This window comes from Solenopsis invicta, chromosome 3, assembly GCF_016802725.1.
Source record: "Solenopsis invicta isolate M01_SB chromosome 3, UNIL_Sinv_3.0, whole genome shotgun sequence".
NCBI lineage: Eukaryota > Metazoa > Arthropoda > Insecta > Hymenoptera > Formicidae > Solenopsis > Solenopsis invicta.
Window position 1 is genome coordinate 7,323,017 of NC_052666.1, and position 18,863 is coordinate 7,341,879.

General features: G+C 47.7%; 2 protein-coding genes across 3 annotated transcripts; one reads left to right on the top strand and one right to left on the bottom strand.

Annotated features, from left to right (window-relative positions):
* Positions 1-1,642: 1,642 nt before the first annotated feature.
* LOC105205137 lies at positions 1,643-4,624 on the top strand. Of its 2 annotated transcripts, none has more exons than XM_039447266.1 (6): positions 1,643-1,819; positions 2,530-2,640; positions 2,726-2,952; positions 3,451-3,610; positions 3,766-3,973; positions 4,081-4,624. In XM_039447266.1, the coding sequence occupies exons 1-5, from the start codon at positions 1,648-1,650 to the stop codon at positions 3,774-3,776; spliced, it is 681 nt and encodes a 226-aa protein (XP_039303200.1). In that variant the 5' UTR covers positions 1,643-1,647; the 3' UTR covers positions 3,777-3,973; positions 4,081-4,624. The 2 variants fall into 2 exon arrangements, with proteins under 2 accessions (XP_039303200.1, XP_039303201.1); XM_039447267.1 differs by having other exon boundaries at positions 4,141-4,624.
* LOC120357332 lies at positions 4,546-15,425 on the bottom strand. Its single transcript, XM_039447496.1, has 4 exons — positions 14,095-15,425; positions 13,038-13,991; positions 12,670-12,870; positions 4,546-4,612 (listed from the first exon to the last, which is right to left on the bottom strand). The coding sequence occupies exons 1-4, from the start codon at positions 15,423-15,425 to the stop codon at positions 4,546-4,548; spliced, it is 2,553 nt and encodes an 850-aa protein (XP_039303430.1).
* Positions 15,426-18,863: the final 3,438 nt, after the last annotated feature.

Consider the following 18,863-nt stretch of genomic DNA (forward strand, 5'->3'; position numbering starts at 1 on the left):
TGTGTTAAGTCCGTATTCATTGTCGTTTCTCAAATCTCAGCTCTTGGTCTGTCTTTGTTTCGCGTTCTACATTTTACCGTATGCGAGACAAAGACAGACCGAAATTTGAAATTTGAGAAATGACTATGAATACGGACCTTAGACACATATACATACACGTATCTGCACTTCACGTAGATTCACGTACGTGGATGGTGGATGTAATAATCTCTGCATCTGCTTTTGCTTTCTGAAATCGCTGCTTGTATTGTAGCACCGCGATTAACTATATGAATAGATAGTTTTTCCATGGTAAGTGATCCCCTAACCAAGTTGTGGTTGCCACAACCAGATCACGCCAATTTCATTGATGCAACTCACATAACGTCGAATATTCTATATATATGTATTTTTTCTCCATTATGCAAAAATAATATCCTGTATATACATCGTATATACATTTCATATACATTATTTGAATGTACATTACGGTATATAATATGTACATTCAATAATGTATTTTGTACACGGAAAAAAAGGATATGGTTCACATAACCAGAAATATTTTGTTGTAAATAATTTAGTAAATAATCTTGTTGTAAATACATCATCCTAGTATCTTTGTATAATAGGTATGTGTATGGTTGACATGATTGCTTTACTTTGATATGTCAATTATTGTACTGCAGTTCAAGAATCCACATAAATAGTTGTTCCATATTTTATTAAATTTGATTAGCATCACCAGATTTCTGTGTACAGTCATGAGCTAAAAGGTTGCAACACTTTTTTTTCAATGAGTTTTGGAATACAGTCTAATCATCGAGCAATTGGTTTTTTATACTTATGGATCTAACCAGTTATACGTTCATCCGCTCTATGAACAAAGCTAAGTTCCGAAACTCATCGAAAAAAAGTGTTGCTACCTTTTAGCTCATGACTGTGCAATAACCAGACTGTTTTTTTCATGTACGAAATACATTAATATGTATATATATATATATATATATATATAGTATATATATATATATATATATATATATATATATAATATAATATACTACAATGTATATTCAAATTATGTATATAAAATGTATATACATTCTATATACAGAATATTATTTTCACATAATGGAGAAAAAATACATATACATAGAATGTCGGAAGTTATGTATATACATCGTGTACAAGACACACTATAACTTATTATTCATCTATAATGTCTATTAAGAAATCTGATTCTAAACTTATAACTTATAACTCTGTTTCTTAATATCTAATATTTCTTTATTGTGGCTGTGTTCCGAAATTCACTGCCAGTACTGAATTTCGGAACGCAGCTTATATTTAAGACCTACGACAATCATAAAATAAGAACGTCTAATCTCATAAGAGAAATTATAAATTCAGATCTATGATTTTTACACGGGTGCGACAACGCTTGCCGCGCGGCAACCAGCGCATGGCAACAACGTGGTAGCCAATCCCGCTTTTCTGTAATCGCGCGCGTGTCTACTTTTGTTTCTCTATTCCGCGGTCTCGCGCGCGTGCTTACTTTTGTTTCTCTATCCTGCGATCTCGCGCGCGCTTCGTGCCTCGTGCCTCGTGTCTCGTGTCTCGTGTCTCGTGTCTCGTGTGCCGTGTGATGGTGTGGTCGGTGTGCGTGTGATGGTGTGGTCGGTGTGCGTCTTGTGCCTCTGCAATTTCCTGATTTTTAACTATTGGTACTTAGTCCCCTGTGGGACTGAAATCCAGGGCCCAAACAAGGAAAGAAGTATCAGTTTGTGCAGCTTGGTCTTCTCAACGACTGTCATCAAATTGAGAAGCCTTCTCAAGTACAGTAAGTACTCATTTGCATGCAAATATAATATTTGTAAAGGTGCGTCTAGATTATCGAACCTCGAGCCATTAGCATTTTGGCGAGCATTTCTTTATCTTTTGCCAAATCACGTAACAAATACTTGCCGAAATGCTCATGACTCGAAGTTTTGTTTGATTCAATAATCTGGATGCACATTGTCATATACAATTTACGCGTACTAAGTAAGGCTACGTTATGTTTCACGCATGATGCGCATGATGTATTCGTCCTTGTATCGGACATTCTATGAGTATGTATTTTTTCGCCAATAAGAGGAAAATAATATCCTGTATATAGAATGTATATACATTTCATATACAAAATTGAATATACGTTATGGCATATTATGTATATTCATTAATGTATTTTGTATGTACGTACACGGCATAATATTAAATGTACATACATTTCATATAGATAATTTGAATATACATTATAGTATATAACATGTATATCTTAATGTTTTGTTGGAATGATATGCCATGCGCATTATACATGGAACGTAGCCTAAATGTTCATAGTGTTACACATGTGCTGATGAATACTATTTTTATTTGATACGTCTGTTTGATACGTATCAGATTAATACGTCGTTTATACCATGTTATTTTCTAATGAAAGCTAATTTCTTCAAAATAATAATATATTTCCATTACATGAAAAGTTATATCTAATTTATATTTTTCAAGAGAGTGGCTTAGATAAAGATATTGAGATTGCTTCTACTTCTCGTGCTACTTCTACTTCTACAATAAATGCAACACTGCACCATAAATCGAAGATTTATGAACATAGCATTAGTAAGAGATATTTTATATATTATTACATATGCTAATTTATATATATGTGTACAATATAAAATTACGACTAATATTTACATTTTAGAATTTGAACAACAAGTTCTAAAAGAATTAAATGTCCTCAATTTAAAACTGGATGGTATTTCTGAATGTGTAAACGTATTGATAAATAATACAGCAAATAAAACACAAACATCGACGAGTATATCTTACGAAATTCCTGAAGAAATCCTAGAATCACTTCCAGTCAATGACCAATCTTTAGTTCAATTGGAGAATTGGTTAAGTTGTGAAAAAAATAAAACAATCTTGGTAAGAAAAATTTTTCTTTTAAAATATATAAAATGTAATGATATATTAATATTTGTGTATATATATGTGCTATAAAAATTGATCTTTAAAACAGTATTTATATAATATTAAAAATATTTAATAAATTTTAATTAATCTTCCGATGGGCGCAAGTATCTTTTAGGTACTTTATCTACCTTGCTAAAATGATAATTTTCATTTAAAAAAAAAGCAAAAAAGAAACAATTTAAATTACATTTAACTTGTTATTTGCGATTTAGAGATATTATAAATAGAGTAACATTGCAATGTAGTCATAGCCATTGTTAGAAAACCTGCGCATTATATATGTGTGTTCGACCGAAGGTTAAAATTATAGTAACCTAATAACGATATTAGATAATTTTATTATAATAACAGTAATTTAATAAAGAACTTATTGTAAGCTATTATCTAAAAAAATATATATATTATAATTAACTATTATAAATAATAATTGTATTTTTTCCATTATTGCAGTCTCAAAATTTAAGTCGTATCGGAGGATTTAATGTGAAAGAAATTGTTAGAAGAATAATGTATCGTGTTTTTACTAATGAAGTTGGCATGTGTTATTCCTGGGAAGGAGCTAAAAAGAAAAAAATTTTTTTAAATTTAGCTATTGCAACTACTATTTTGTGTAAGTTTTATTATGCTTAATTTCTATATATTATTATGTTATTAAATAGTTTTTATTCTATCATTCTCAAGTTTTCTGATTCTATTATTATACAATATTACTAATATTGAAGAGTTGTAAATTAAGATGTTTTTTAATTTGTGAATATTTTATAGCTGCTGTATGACTTAACAAAAATGCTCAAAACTGTACAGACATAGAAATAATAAATTTTATAAAAGCATGGCTGGTTAGGAGCAAGGATCGCTTTAATAATAATAAAAATAAAGAAATAATTAATGAAGAAATAGAAGCAGTCGATGAAAATTTGGATGTACAAGCTACACAGCCTAATGAATAATTCAAAAAGTGAAATAAGAAAATGTAAGTTTTCTGATTCTAGACAATATTATTATCTGATCATTAGACAATATTATTAATATTGAAGAGTTGTAAATTAAGATGTTTTCTAATTTGTGAATATTTTATAGCTGCCGTACGACTTTACATTTAGAGAACAATATTTAGAAAAGGCTTTCAATGCTTCTGAGGCGACTCTGACCGAAACTCCGGGTATGGTAAAAATGGAGCCCGATGAGCAGTTCGTACAACAGCGGGATGTCAAACCATATTCCATTAGAATGGTATCCAGTAACAATCCTAGCAGCCTCGCGATCGAAGATAATTCTAAGTTAAAGTCTAAACGGAACATTGGCAACAAGCTAAATACCATCCTTCAAGGTTATCAAAGACAACAAAGACATTTGGAAGAGAAATTCAAGCAAGCTTCGGACATGATGGCACGCGACATGACGTTTCAAGTAACCTCAGAGAAGTACAAGATATCGATCAGCACTATTCGCTTCTACATAGTCAGAAAGGGCATTCTGCAGAGGAGAAAACGCGCGGCCGTGGCTCCAGTAATCTCAGTATGAACAGTCAACCGAGTAGCCCCATCAGTCTACTGTATCAGATGATGAATTATCGTTTGTCAGAGAGCCTAAATTCCAGCCTACAGTAGTGCTGTACAAAAAAGCAGTGAGTTTTTTTTTTAGATTTCGGTTTTGAACCGGACAAATTTTTTATCGCCACATCATAGAGCTGTTCCAGACCGTCTTGTCGATTTTTATACTTTAGCTCCTTTACCAAGTATTTTATTTTCCTTTTTTTTCTATTTTTAATTTGCGTTTCATTATTCATTCGTACTCGTAGAGGCGCGTTGACACCTTGGTTTACAAGACTTTTATGTTCACATAATTTGGATCTCGAACAGCTCCGCTCATGTATATACAAAGAAGATACCATATATAAAAGTTCGGACACACATTAAGTTAAGAAACTTGCAGACGATCGTGTCTTACACTATGTTCATGTTAGATTTAGTGCCCTTTTTTTTTTTTTTTTTTTTTTTGGTAACGGAGAGGAAATGCGTTACCGCATACCCCAGGCCTCGGGGGAGGCCTGGTGGTTATGTGGGGCTCTTCCCCGCCGACGACGTGTCGGCGGCGACATACCCACTAAAACCTCTCCGGGTGTCCTGCCCTGGTCCATGACTGGGGGGCTCCGGGAACGCGTGCAGCATACTTCCGGAGCCCCCCGGACCCGGTCGGCCGTGGGCCGATTCGTCGCGCCGGGAGCGTCCACGTGGGCACTCCCGGCAGGGCTCTTGGGCCTGGCAGCCCTAGGTCGGGGGAGGGGGACACCAGCCCCCCCGCCTCTTCCCCTGTTGGTTTGGGGGTAGAGCCCGGGGTATCCGGCCCCCGCCGTAACCCCGGGCCTCTTCGCGCCGCCCTGTGCGGCGGCGCGGCCCTCCTGACTACCCTAGGGGGGGAGGGGGAGAATCCTCCCACTCCCCCCTCCCCGGCGAGGCAGGGGGGGGTACGGCTCCGCGTTACGTCACGGAGTCGACCCCCCCGGACCGTCAGGTCGGGTCTGCCTCGCCGGGTTCACTAATACGGTGGGGGGCCCTCCTCCCACGGCTGCGCGTCCCAAAAGCTGGGCCGGCAGCCGTAGGGGAGGGGGGTCGCTCCCTTTCATCATCATTTCCGTGGCGGTCGCCGTCGTCCCTCTCCTCCTCGATAGTGGGGAGGGAGGGGGCGACCGCCACGGCTCTTCTGCCCCTCCGCCACCGTACAGCAGGGCCACTAGGGCCCGGAGGACGGGGGGCAGTTTTTCTTCGCCTAGGCGGCCGGGGCGGGAGCCAAGTTGGGTCATGGCTCTCGTCCCTGCCGCCCCTGCCACTGTTGGCGTTGCCAGGGGGCATTCGTCCCCCCGGCCGCCTCTCTCTCACCTTCTCGGCCTCCTCCTTCTGCAGCATTACTTGCTCGCAGAAGGAGGAGACCGCTTTCCAGGCACTCTCCCTGCCGACCATCTGACCAATGATGGCCGGCAGGGTGAGGTCATCTCCCACTTCGGCCCTCAGGACTCCGCGCAGCCCTTCCCACGCTGGACACTCTTCCAGCGTGTGCTGCGCGGAGTCCCGGGCGGCGCCACAGTGATGGCACCGTGTCGTCGGTTCCTTCCTTATCCTGCACAGGTACTCACCGAAGCAGCCATGCCCGATGAGCACCTGTGTCGTCCTGTAGGACAAACCGCCAAACGGGCGGCCCACCCAATCGTCCAGGTGTGGTAGGACGGCCTCCAAGATCCGAGATCCGGCCGCCGGCGGGTTGTCGATGAGGCTCCTTTTCCATGCCCTCATCACCCGCCGACGGGCCCTCTCCCGTAGCAACGCAGCGGCCCTGGGGGTAACTACCCCCCCCTCGAGGCGGATGGCTTTTGCCCTGGCGTAAGTCCACGCCAGGGCATCGGCCGTATACTCCGCCGGGGGGAGCCCCGCCAGGGCCATGATTGCCGCGTTGGGAGCGGTGCTAAACGCGCGCGTTATCCTTCTCGCCAGCCGCCGCTGCACGTCGTGCAGCACCTTTTTGATGCGGCGGCTGGCCAGCGCCTCGCGGAACCACACCGGGGCGCTATACAGCGCCCCGGACATGACCGCGAGGGCGTACGCGCGTCTAGCACCCATCCTCGGACCCCGGAGGTTGGGCATCAACCCATTGAGGGCGTCTACCCTCCTGCCCAACCGCTGGGCCAGCTGATCAAAATGATCAGCGAAGGCCCAGCGACCGTCCAGGTGCAACCCAAGGTACTTCAGGGTTGCACCCACCTGGACACGGGTGTTGTCCACCAGGACGAAGGCCTGGGGCGGTACCCCGGAGGAGCCATCATGAAAGAAGATGGCCTCTGTCTTCTCCGGGGCCACCCTCAGGCCCAGGCCTTTAATGGCACCGACGACACAGGCCACAGCCCAGTCGCCATTGGCGACTGCTCTTCCCCAGGAGGTCCCCCCCGCTACTATGAACGTGTCGTCGGCGTAGCCGACGACGTAGCAGCGAGGGGGGAGGGCCGTGCGGAGCACTCTGTCATATGCGGCGTTCCATAGCAGGGGGCCCAGCACAGACCCCTGTGGAACGCCGCAGGACACGTCCCTCCGCTGCTGGAGTCCGTCTTTATCGCGGAACTCCAGCTCCCTCTCCCGGAAATAGTCCTGAACGATGGCGACGAGGTAGGGCGGCAAGCGAAAGTGCTCGCTCAGCGCCGCCACTACCTCGCCCCAGGGGAGGCTATTAAAAGCGTTGGCGATATCCAATGATATCGCCAACGCCACCATCCCGTCCTCCGTTAGGGATTCCGAGAGGGACCGAACTTGACGTATCGCGTCGATTGTCGATCGCGCCTCTCGGAACCCGTATTGTTCGGGGGACAGCTCAGGACCGTTCCGGGCCATATGCCGGATGATGCGGTTAGCGATTATTCGCTCGAAAATCTTGCCCGCATCATCCAGCATACAGAGGGGCCTGAACGCGGAGGGACTCTCCGCGGGCTTGCCCTCCTTTTTGAGGAGGACAAGCCGGGCCCTCTTCCACCTCCTGGGGAAGGTACCTTCTCGGAGGCACTTCGTGTACGTGGCACGAAGTGCCTCCCCTACGATGGGCGACGCCCTGGCCCAGACCTTGGCATAAATGCCATCTGGCCCGGGCGCCTTCGCTTTGCCCCTGATGCGGGCGAAGGCCGCGACCATTTCGTGCCTGGACACCTCCAGTTCCTCCGTCCATTCTGGGGGAGGGCCGGACTTTTCCGGGATGTCCCTCCCCCGGGTGGGGAACAGTGTGTCCACCACCCTTTGGAGGAACTGGGGGTCCAGCGTCTCCGAGACTGGAGGCGCCCATTGGGCGAAGCCTTTTCGTCACGATGCGGTATGGCCTGCCCCACGGGTCGCGATCCAGCTCGGAGAGCATGTCCTGCCAGGCCGCGGCCTTCGCCCGAGCTATGGCGGTCCTCAGGGCCTTTCTGGCATCCCTGAGGACCGCCGTGGCGTTTGTCAGCACTTCCTCCATGCCCCGCCGCTTGGCGCGCGTGTGCGCCCGCCTGGCGGCCACGGTGGCTCGTCTGAGTTCAGCGAGCTCCGCGGACCACCAGTAGACAGCGCGGCGCGCCATTGGTCGGCTGCGGGGCATGGAGGCGTCGCATGCGTGCAACATCATGTCGCATAGGCGCTCCGCCTCCTCCTCGGCTCCAAGGTCAGCCTCTCTTCCCGGCCAGGTAGATGCCAGGAGGCTGACCTCGAGGGCTTCCGGGTCGAGCTTCCTCAGAACCCATCGACGTCCATCGCGTTTGCGGCGGCGTGACTCGCGCGTCTCCGCGGGGGGGGAGACGAGCTCCATGGAGATTAGCCTATGATCAGACAGCTCTCCCAAGGAGCCCGTCTCCACGCGCCATCCCTTCACCCTGTTAAGGGCGTTGGGGGAAGCCCACGTCACGTCAACGATGGACTCCCCCCTTGCCCCCACGAAGGTGCTGACCCGGCCCCTGTTCAACAGGACCAGGCCGAGCCCCGCCGCAAACTCCAGGGCGAGGCGGCCCCTAAGGTCTGTGCGAGGGGAGCCCCAAGCCACAGCGTGGGCGTTGAGGTCTCCCCCCACGACGACCGGCCTAGGAGAGCGAGCTATAATCTCGCTCTCCATGGCATCCAGGGCCGCCTCGTATTCCCCCCTGTTAAGGCTAGGGGGAAGTAACATCCCATAACGTCGATGGGTCCATACTCGACCATCACGAAGCCCTCTCCGGCCGATATCGGAATCATCGGCTGAGCGCCCGGCACGTGATGGCTGACCATCGCCACCTTCCCCGAGGGATCTCCAACCCAGTTGGGGTTGCCCTCGGGTATCCTGTAAGGATCGGCGACGATGGCCAGCCCGCCACCTCCCTCCGCCAGGCACTGCGCAAGCATGTCCTGCGCAGCCCTGGCGTGGTTGAGGTTGGCCTGGAGGAGCCTAGGGGGCATTTTCGATTGTCCCCTGAGGCTCCTCCACCTCCATCTCGTTGTCGCGGGTCTCCGCGCCTCCGTTTCTGTGGCTCCTCTCCCTCTGCGGGAGAGGAGCTTCCTCCACTACTGTCATGGGGACCGGGGGGGAGGGCGGGGATGGGACTGGTGTCACAGATGACCCCGCCTCCCTCCGGTCCTCGGTGCTCAGGGGCGCCCGTTGCGGCTTGTTCGCCAGGCACCCCTTAGCACCGATCCTGTGCTCGGCGGGCTTGCCCGCGTCACGGCAAACCGGGCAGCCCGCCTTGGCTATGCAGGCCTTGGCCAGGTGGCCAAGGCCCCCGCACCTGTAGCAGCAGCCGGATCTATCGATCCGACTGCTGCACTTGGCCTGGACGTGGCCCTGGGCCAGGCACTTGTGGCACTGCAACCCCCGAGGGGGAAGCAGCGCCACTCGGCAGCTCGACCAGCCCACCCTAACGCGGGGGGCGGCCAGAGCCGCCTTACCGGCCTTGGCTGGGATCCGAACCCAGCAAGTGCCTAGCCCATTGAGAGCCATTCGGATTTCCCCCACCTTGATATCGTGGGGGGAACATCCTCCAGTAGCTCCCAAGGCTTCGGCCACCTCGCTCGAGGTGACCGAGTCGTCCAGGCCACTCAGGCGTAGCTCGACCGTCTTGCACGGTCGAGCCACCCTCACATCGTCTCTTTCTCCGAGGGCCTCCCTGATCCCTTCGGCCAGGGCGTCGGCCTTAGTGCCGTTTTCCGCGCCCCTGACCTAGATTTAGTGCCCTTAGAAATACTGCTTGAAACCTAGTTTTTTTTTTAAGTACAAAGATACTGGTTATTATAGAGTGTACTGGAGTACGATCGTATACTTACATGTATTATAATAACGCTATGTAGAGCCAGTGGCAAGTGACGCAGATGATATTCTCGATGTAATTCTCGGTTCGCCTCTTGTATGAGATTCGCGAATGGTGAAAACGGATTTGTTTGCCAGTAGAGTGATTTTTTGATAAAATCAAAAGACGCAAATCATTACGGAACATGATTATTTCTATAATGCATTATATAAATAAATTGGATAGAATGGTAGATGTGAAATGAATAACTTAGTGATACAGAATAGTCGCTTATCGAATAAGAGAGGAAGAAAGCGGGTTTGTTTTTTAATCCTGTCTTTTAACATAAGTTATTTTCTGAGTTTATTATTCTTCTAAAACTAAAAGATGCAAACAAATTTGAAAAACATTTAGTTATGTTCTTTGGAAAATTTACAGTTGAAAAAAAGATAGGAACGTCTTTTTTATACTTTCTCTCTAACACGTTAACTTTCTTTGATTTCTTTGATATGTACTACATCTTCTAAGATCCTCGATTTTTTAGGCTGTTTGGAAGGTATTCTATTTTTTTTTTTTTTTTATTCTTTTAAGCGTATTTTTTTGGATAATAAATTTTCGCAAATTTACTGCAAATTGTGAATCGAGAATAGATTTAATTTGTGAAAAATATTAAGTTTTTTTATATTTTAAACAATTATTAACTATTTCCATATTTTGTGACACGAAATGAATATACAGATATATTGTAAACATACCTATATGTTTTTATGTGCATATGATAATTATAATATTGATGTTAATTATACAATTCTGAATTTGTTTATTGCAATACGTACGTTTAATTGTATTTAAAGTTATTAGAAGTTCTATTTCCATATTTTGTAACACGAAACGAATGTACAGATATATTGTAAACATACCTAAATGTTTTTATGTGCATATGATAATTATAATATTGATGTTAATTATACAATTCTGAATTTGTTTATTGCAATACATACGTTTAATTGGATTTCAAGTTATTAGAAGTTCTATTTCCATATTTTGTGACACGAAACGAATGTACAGATACATTGTAAACAAACCTATATGTTTTTATGTGCATATGATAATTATAATATTGATGTTAATTATAAAATTCTGAATTTGTTTATTGCAATACATACGTTTAATTTGATTTAAAATTTAGTAGAAATTCTATTTCTATATTGCGTGAAACGAAACGAACGTACAGATATATTGTAAACATATCTATGTTTTACATATTTCAAGTATGTTAAAATAAAATAAATTAATTTCAAATCTACATTCAAAAGTTTTATAATGTTACCTATGAAGAGAGGGCCTTACCTGCGCGAAACGGACGAGATTTTGTCCGACCTGTCCGCCAATTCTCCCTAGAGTATAGGTAATTTTTGGAAAAATAATTTACTTTTCAAAAAAATGTCTTATGAAGTTGTATTGTTCAAAAAATGATGAGCAATCTTGGTTTGTGCCTTTAACAAAAATTATCAAAATCATATCAAAGTTGTAACGGTACGCGGTTTCGGTCGGTTCGGTGCGGTGCGGGAACTTCGGGATCGGACCGGATAAGGCTCGTCGGTTGGTCAGGTGTCCGCAATGACTATACCCAGTGTTTTACGTAGCAAAAGACAGTGGATGCTTTATTGATAATAACAGTTGCAAAAAGAGTTGACAGAATGAACAGGAACGGAAATAAACATAACTAACGAAATAGAGAGATATCAAAATAAAAGATAATGATCGCGCTCATAACATAGAGATCGCAAGAGAGACCATGCTAGAGATAACAGTAGTATACAGATTGCAATATGGCTGGTACTCGGCTTACCAGCTACGCGGCGCGGTTTATATCTAATGCTAGAACTATCTATGTACAAAGTTTTTCGGCTAAACTAGGAAGTTATGCGGGCGGCTTGCCCGTACGGTCGGGGAGTCGCGGAGCGCGGCGGGATTGGCTAACGCGGTCGTGTACGCGTGTGCGCAAATGCGGGTCGTTGCCGGCGCGGTCGCCGCCGCGATTCGCCCGAGCGCGCCCCGTGCAAGTGGGGCGCTCGATCGACAGGTTGCTTGTGCCCTGCCGATATGGGTTACGAAGTTTGTCGGTTCGACGGTAACGGTATCCGAGGACGACGGTGATTGGTCGAGAATGCTCGGCCGGTGATGATGACGAGAATGCTCGTCGAGGATCTCGGACATGATTGGTCGAGAATGCTCGGCCGGTGATGATGACGAGAATGCTCGTCGAGGATCTCGGACGTGATTGGTCGAGAATGCTCGGCCGGTGATGATGACGAGAATGCTCGTCGAGGATCTCGGACGTGATTGGTCGAGAATGCTCGGCCGGTGATGATGACAGGAATGCTCGTCGAGGATATCTGAGATGACTGGTCGAGGATACTCGGCCGAGGATAGCGACGGGAATGCCCGTCGAGGATATCGGAGTGCGACGAGAATGCTCGTCTTTAAGGAGCGATCGAGAGTGCTCGGTCTGTGGACGGGTCGGATAGTCGGACGGATCTGCCCTGTGTGTTCCCACTACCGGCTTATATATCCGAACGCGCGGCCGAGCAAGCCAATCCGCGCGTTCGGTCGGTTGAGCCAGAGTGGGAGCGTTACGGAACGCCACGGTCGGCGCGCGTGTCGCCGCGTGGTTGCACGGCGAAGTTCGGTTGTGCGCGCACGTGGTCCTCGGCTGCACTCGGCTTTCGGTGTTTGGTGGCCGGAACGGATGCGCACGGACGGTGGAGGGGCGTATCGTTACATCACCCCTCCCCGTTTTAAGTGGCGAACTTTGGCCACTACGCCGGGAATTCCCGCACGTAGTGGCAACGCCCGGTGCGATCGAAACGCAATGTGCAGCGGCGTGTCGCCAACCGCACTTTACATACTCGCGATACTCTTGCGGCGTCATCTGCCCGGTCGTCGTCCACACGGTCGCCGTCTGCTCGGTCGTCGTCTGCTCGGTCGTCGTCTGCTCCGGTGTGATCGTTTTGTTCGTCTTCGGCATCCTCTGCATCGGTCTGTTCGGCAACGGCTTCTCGTGTGCCCGGCTTGAGGTCTTGCACGTGGACCCGACGGTGCCATTTGCCCTGCGGGTCTCGGATGTCCACGATCACGGGGGAATGTATTTTGCGGACTTCGAACGGTCCGGCATACTTAGGAGCCAATTTGGCGTTAAACCCCTGGCCTTTATTGGATAGCAGATGTTCTCGCTTCCATACGGTGTCCCCTAATGCCGGTTTCCATGCGCGCCTACGTAGATTGTAGTGCCGTTCTTGCCGGTTGAAGGCACGTGCCAGGTTGGTTCGCCTCCCCCAATCGCTGTTGATTGGCGGTTGGTGTTGCTGCCGGTACGGGCCGTTGATCGCGGAGTCCGGTCGGTTCTTCCAATTCGCGCCCGTGGTTTAAATAGGCGGGCGAGTATCCGGTAGCGTCGTGCGGAGCCGTATTGTAGGCGAACTGCAGGGCGCCTAGTTGCTGGTCCCATAGGCGGTGGTTGTTCCCCACGAACTGTGCTACCATTGTCTTGATCGTCCGGTTCGTTCGTTCAACGGGGTTGCAGTGAGGGGCGTAGGCCGGTGTGGTACGATGTTCTACCCCTAGTTCCTGCAACAGGGCTTTCATTGGTCGCCCTATGAACGGCCTACCGTTGTCCGAGATGACCTGCCGGGGACATCCGTGCCGGTAGATGATGCGGTCGGCGACGTGTTGCGCAATGGTCGCCGCGGTCGCTCGCCGCAGTGGGCTTAGCTCGACCCACTTCGTAAAGCGGTCTTGCATCACTAGTAGCCACGTATGGCCACTAGTGGACCGCGGAAGGGGTCCCACCAAGTCCATCGTGACTTGCGTCCACGGCGCGTCGACATGGGACGTGTGCAAGAGTCCGGCTGGCCGTGTCTGCGCGTGTTTGTGCCGCAGACAGCTCCGACAGTTTCGGACGTACCGGGCGATGTCGGCGAACATCCCCGGCCAATAGTAACGCCGCGCGGCTCGGGCAATAGTTTTTGCGATTCCCAAGTGCCCGGCGGTGGGGGCATCGTGCACCTGGGTCAGGATGGTCGGTCGCTCCGGTCGCGGGATACACCGTTTCCACTGAGCCTCGGCCGGCTCGTCTTTGAAATCGGTTGAGTGAAGGATACGACGGTAGAGTCGGCCCCCCCCGAATCTCATAGTCAGGGAAGTTTTCTGGGCGCCCACGCACGTGGCGGAACTGTCGGCGGTACCAGGTACACGCGGGCAGTGTTCGGTTGCAACACACGGAGGGCAGGCGGGAAAGTGCGTCTGCCACGCGGTTGAGCTTCCCGGCTCGGTACCGTACGTCAAACGAGTATTGTTGGAGCTCGAGTGCCCAACGCCCGAGTCGTCCGGTGGGAGAATCCATGCGACGTAGCCACTGGAGGGCCTGGTGGTCGGTGATGACCGTGAATTCGTAGCCCTCCAAGTAGCCCCGCAGGTGTCGGATTCCCCACACTACGGCCAGGCACTCGAGCTCGGTCGCGCTATAATTTTTCTCGGCTCCGTTCAATGAGCGGCTTGCGTAAGCAATGACGCGTTCGCCGTCTTCGAAGTATTGTGACAGGACGGCGCCTAACCCGTGCTGGCTGGCATCCGTCTGCAGCAGGAATCGTCGCGAGAAATCCGGACACGCGGGAGTGGGTGCGGTGGTTAGCGCCTCTTTCAAGCTTTGGAAGGCGTGCTCCTCCTCCGGACCCCAACGCCATCGAGCGTTCTTCCGCGTGAGCTGGGTAAGGGGTGCCGCGATGGCGGCGAAGTTCGGTGTAAACCGTCGATACCACGAGGCCAGCCCCACAAACTGGCGGATCTGGCGGATGTTAGTGGGAGTTGGCCACTCGGTGACGGCCCGGACCTTGTCTGGATCGGTGCGGATACCTCGTCGGTCCACGATGTGCCCGAGGTATTTTAGTTCGGTGCGGCAGAAGTAGCATTTCTCTGGGTTTAACTTTAGGCGTGCCTCGCGCAGGCGGCGGAACACCTCCTCTAGGTGTTTTAGGTGGTCGGCAAAGGTCGGACTGGCGATGATAACATCGTCCAAGTACACAAATACGTGCGGCTCGAGTTCGGGCCCCAAAATCCGGTCGAGAAGTCTTTGGAAGGTTGCCGGGGCCGAGTGCAAGCCGAACGGCATCACCGTGAATTGCATCAGGCCGCGACCCGGTACGGTGAAGGCCGTGATGGGACGGCTCTCCGGCGTTAGGGGGATTTGCCAGTACCCCTTCTCTAGATCGAGGGTCGAGAGGTACTTGGCTCCTCGCAACTTGTCCAGCGTGGGTGTGATATGCGGCAAGGGGTAGGCGTCCCGCTCGGTCACCTCGTTGACCTTCCTGAAGTCTATGCAGAAGCGGTGCCGGCCGTCCTTCTTTCTGACGATGACCACCGGGGAGCTCCACGCGCTATTGGAAGGCTCGATTACCCCGGCGGCCTCCATTGCGTGGACTTCCTCGTCGATGATCCGTTGCATTGCGGGGTTCCGTGACCGATACCTTTGTTTAATGGGGTGTTCGGTCTTTACACGGATATGGTGCACGGCCTGGTCGGTGGGTCCTCGAACGTGTTCGAACTTAGCAAGCTCGGTGGCTAGAAACGTCTGTAGTTCCCGCTCTTCCTGCGGTGTGCGTTCGGTCATCCCGGCGGTGACCCCATGCGTGGGTCGAGGCTCTCGGCGTCATCGGGCTTGAGGGGGTGGCGGTGGTGGGATGGTGAGACCAAGCTTAGACCACAAATCCGTCCCAATCAGCAGGTCGCTCTCCAGGGACGGGAGGAGCTGGAACGTGTGCTCCAGCTTCCGCCCGGCAACGTGTAGTGGGAGACGGACTCGCCCCGGAGTGGTAGCGGTGGTCCCGTCGGCCAGGTGGATGGTCTCGTTCTGGACCTCCGGCCAAATGCGCAAGGTCTTGACGTGTTCGGCGACCCGGCGGTTAATCATTGAGATCTCGGCCCCGGTGTCCAGCAGGGCCGAGAATCGGCGCGGTCCGACGCGCACCGTAATGTGCGGTCGCGGCTGGTATTTTATCCGGATGCGGGCCGAGGGGCGGACGCGTCCTCGGCCGGTGGCGCGTTTCCCGCTCGGGGATGGCACTCCCTAGTCAGGACTCCATCCTTGCCGCACTGCGAGCAGAACTTTCGGGCCGGTCGCTTGCAGTCGAAGCGGCTATGGCCGCGCTCGGCCGGTGATGATGACGGGAATGCTCGTCGAGGATATCTGAGATGACTGGTCGAGGATACTCGGCCGAGGATAGCGACGGGAATGCCCGTCGAGGATATCGGAGTGCGACGAGAATGCTCGTCTTTAAGGAGCGATCGAGAATGCTCGGTCTGTGGACGGGTCGGATAGTCGGACGGATCTGCCCTGTGTGTTCCCACTACCGGCTTATATATCCGAACGCGCGGCCGAGCAAGCCAATCCGCGCGTTCGGTCGGTTGAGCCAGAGTGGGAGCGTTACGGAACGCCACGGTCGGCGCGCGTGTCGCCGCGTGGTTGCACGGCGAAGTTCGGTTGTGCGCGCACGTGGTCCTCGGCTGCACTCGGCTTTCGGTGTTTGGTGGCCGGAACGGATGCGCACGGACGGTGGAGGGGCGTATCGTTACAAAGTTAATTTGGTTATTTCAAATAGAACTAAACATTTCTTTCTGAAAATAGTATATTTTGTTAGAAATATTTTTTAAAAATAACTTAATATTTTTTCAAAAATTATCTGATTAGATTAAAATAAATAATCCTGTTTATATTATTCTACGTATTATATAACTTGTATATTCATTTTAATACGTAGACCTAAATTCACATTTACATATATTTGTAAATATATATATGTATGTATATATATATATATATATATATATATATATATATATATATATATATATATATATATATATATACACATATATACATATGATATACGAAAACTCTGATATGCCCATACATGGTATAAATCATGTATATTTTATGTGCAAGTAGAGGAGAGTCTTATTATTAGATAGGCTCCTAATATGAGATAGTGGGATTACTAAACTAATAATGAATTTTTCACTATATAGATTTTATAGAAATCCCGTTATCTCATATTAGGAGTCTATCTCATAATAGGGGACTCTCCTCTCTGTATATAAAAAAATGTACATTATTTTGGAAAAATTTGCATATTTATTTTATATTCTATGTATGTACATTCCAGTATCAAAGTATATACATGGATGTACGTACATGGTATGTACATGACACATATATACATAGATGTAGAGAAAATCATATTTTATGTACATACATGTGTATATACATACGATTTGCAAAAGTACGTACATGTGGTAACATTTCACATACATTACATGTCCCATGTATGTATATTACATAAAAAAGAATATCCAGTGTATATGTAATATATATGCACGTATATACATTGCATATGCTGTGCATATCCTAATGTTTTGTGATGTACATGGATGTACGTACATGGTATGTGTATGACACATATATACATAGATGTAGTGCAAATCATATCTTATGTACATACGTGTGTATATACATACGATTTGCAAAAGTACGTACATGTGGTAACATTTCACATACATTACATATACCATGTATGTATATTACATAAAAAACAATATACACTGTACATACATGGACGTATAATATACATGGGTGTATATACATTGTATATACTCCATATATCCTAATGTTTTGTGGGTATATTCATATATACTTTAATCTAAACAGTTGGAAAATTTGAAGAGTAAAATCCATATGTGTGTAATGTATGATATGTCACTTTCTGCACGTACAGAACACATGGATCGTTAAAGCAAATAATTACTAAACATTCCCGTAACTCTCATATTCACCTTAAATGAACGAGCGTAAAATATTATATGCAAGCAATATAAATAAGATGTCTGTTAATTACAGCATATTTACGTTGCATTCAGGTCTTGTCAATGTATATATCATGCTCGCTCGTTCTCATGCTGTTTGACAGACGTAAGTTTATGAGATCATGTCTCTTGGTACATTTAATGAAAATAATATTAAAAACATATAAAATGAATATGAGAGTTACCGGAACGTTAAATATTTACTTATTAGGAGTACAAATTGAAAACCGCCGTTTTCCAGTAGATGGCGCCAGCGGTAAATGCTGGCGCCAAACGTTAGATCAAAAATTTTAAATGTAAGGTTGGGCATCTGGCAACAATTCCTTATCATTGCAGTTGTGAATTTTTATCGGCGTTATATATTTTTTTGTGATCGAAAATGTCGAAATTTGTGCCCAATAAGCGTCATTTGCGGGAAGTTTTGCTTTTTGCCTTCAATTCGAAAAAATCTGCGGCTGAGGCGCTACGAATGATTGTAAAAACTTATGGTGAGGCTTCCATTAGTGAAAAAACGTGTCGAGAATGGTTCCAACGCTTCAAAAGTGGTGATTTCGGCGTAGAAGACAAGGAGCGTCCCGGACAGGTGAAAAAGTTTGAAGACGCACAATTGGAAACATTACTGAATGAAGATTCATTTCAAACGCAACAGGAGCTTGCAGATTCATTGGGCGTGACTCAACAAACTATTTCACATCGTTTGAAAACCATGGGAATGATCCAAAAGTATGGACACTGGGTGCCATACGAATTAAAGCCGAGAGACGTCGAACGGCGTTTTTTTGCGTGCGAACAGCTGCTCCAACGGCAAAAACGGAAGGGTTTTCTGCATCGTATTGTAACCGGCGATGAAAAGTGGATCCATTATGATAATCCAAAGCGAAAAAAATCGTGGGGCTACCGCGGCCATACATCAACATCGACGGCCAAGCCAAACATCCATGGCTCGAAGCTCATGCTGTGTATTTGGTGGGACCAGCTCGGCGTGATTTATTATGAGCTGTTGCAACCGGGTGAAACCATCACAGGAGCTCGCTACCGAACACAACTAATGTGTTTGAGCCGAGCATTGCAGGAAAAACGGCCACAATACGAGCAAAGACACGAAAAAGTGATGTTGCTGCACGACAACGCTCGGCCACATGTTGCTCAGGTCGTTAAAACCTATCTGGAAACATTGAAATGGGATGTC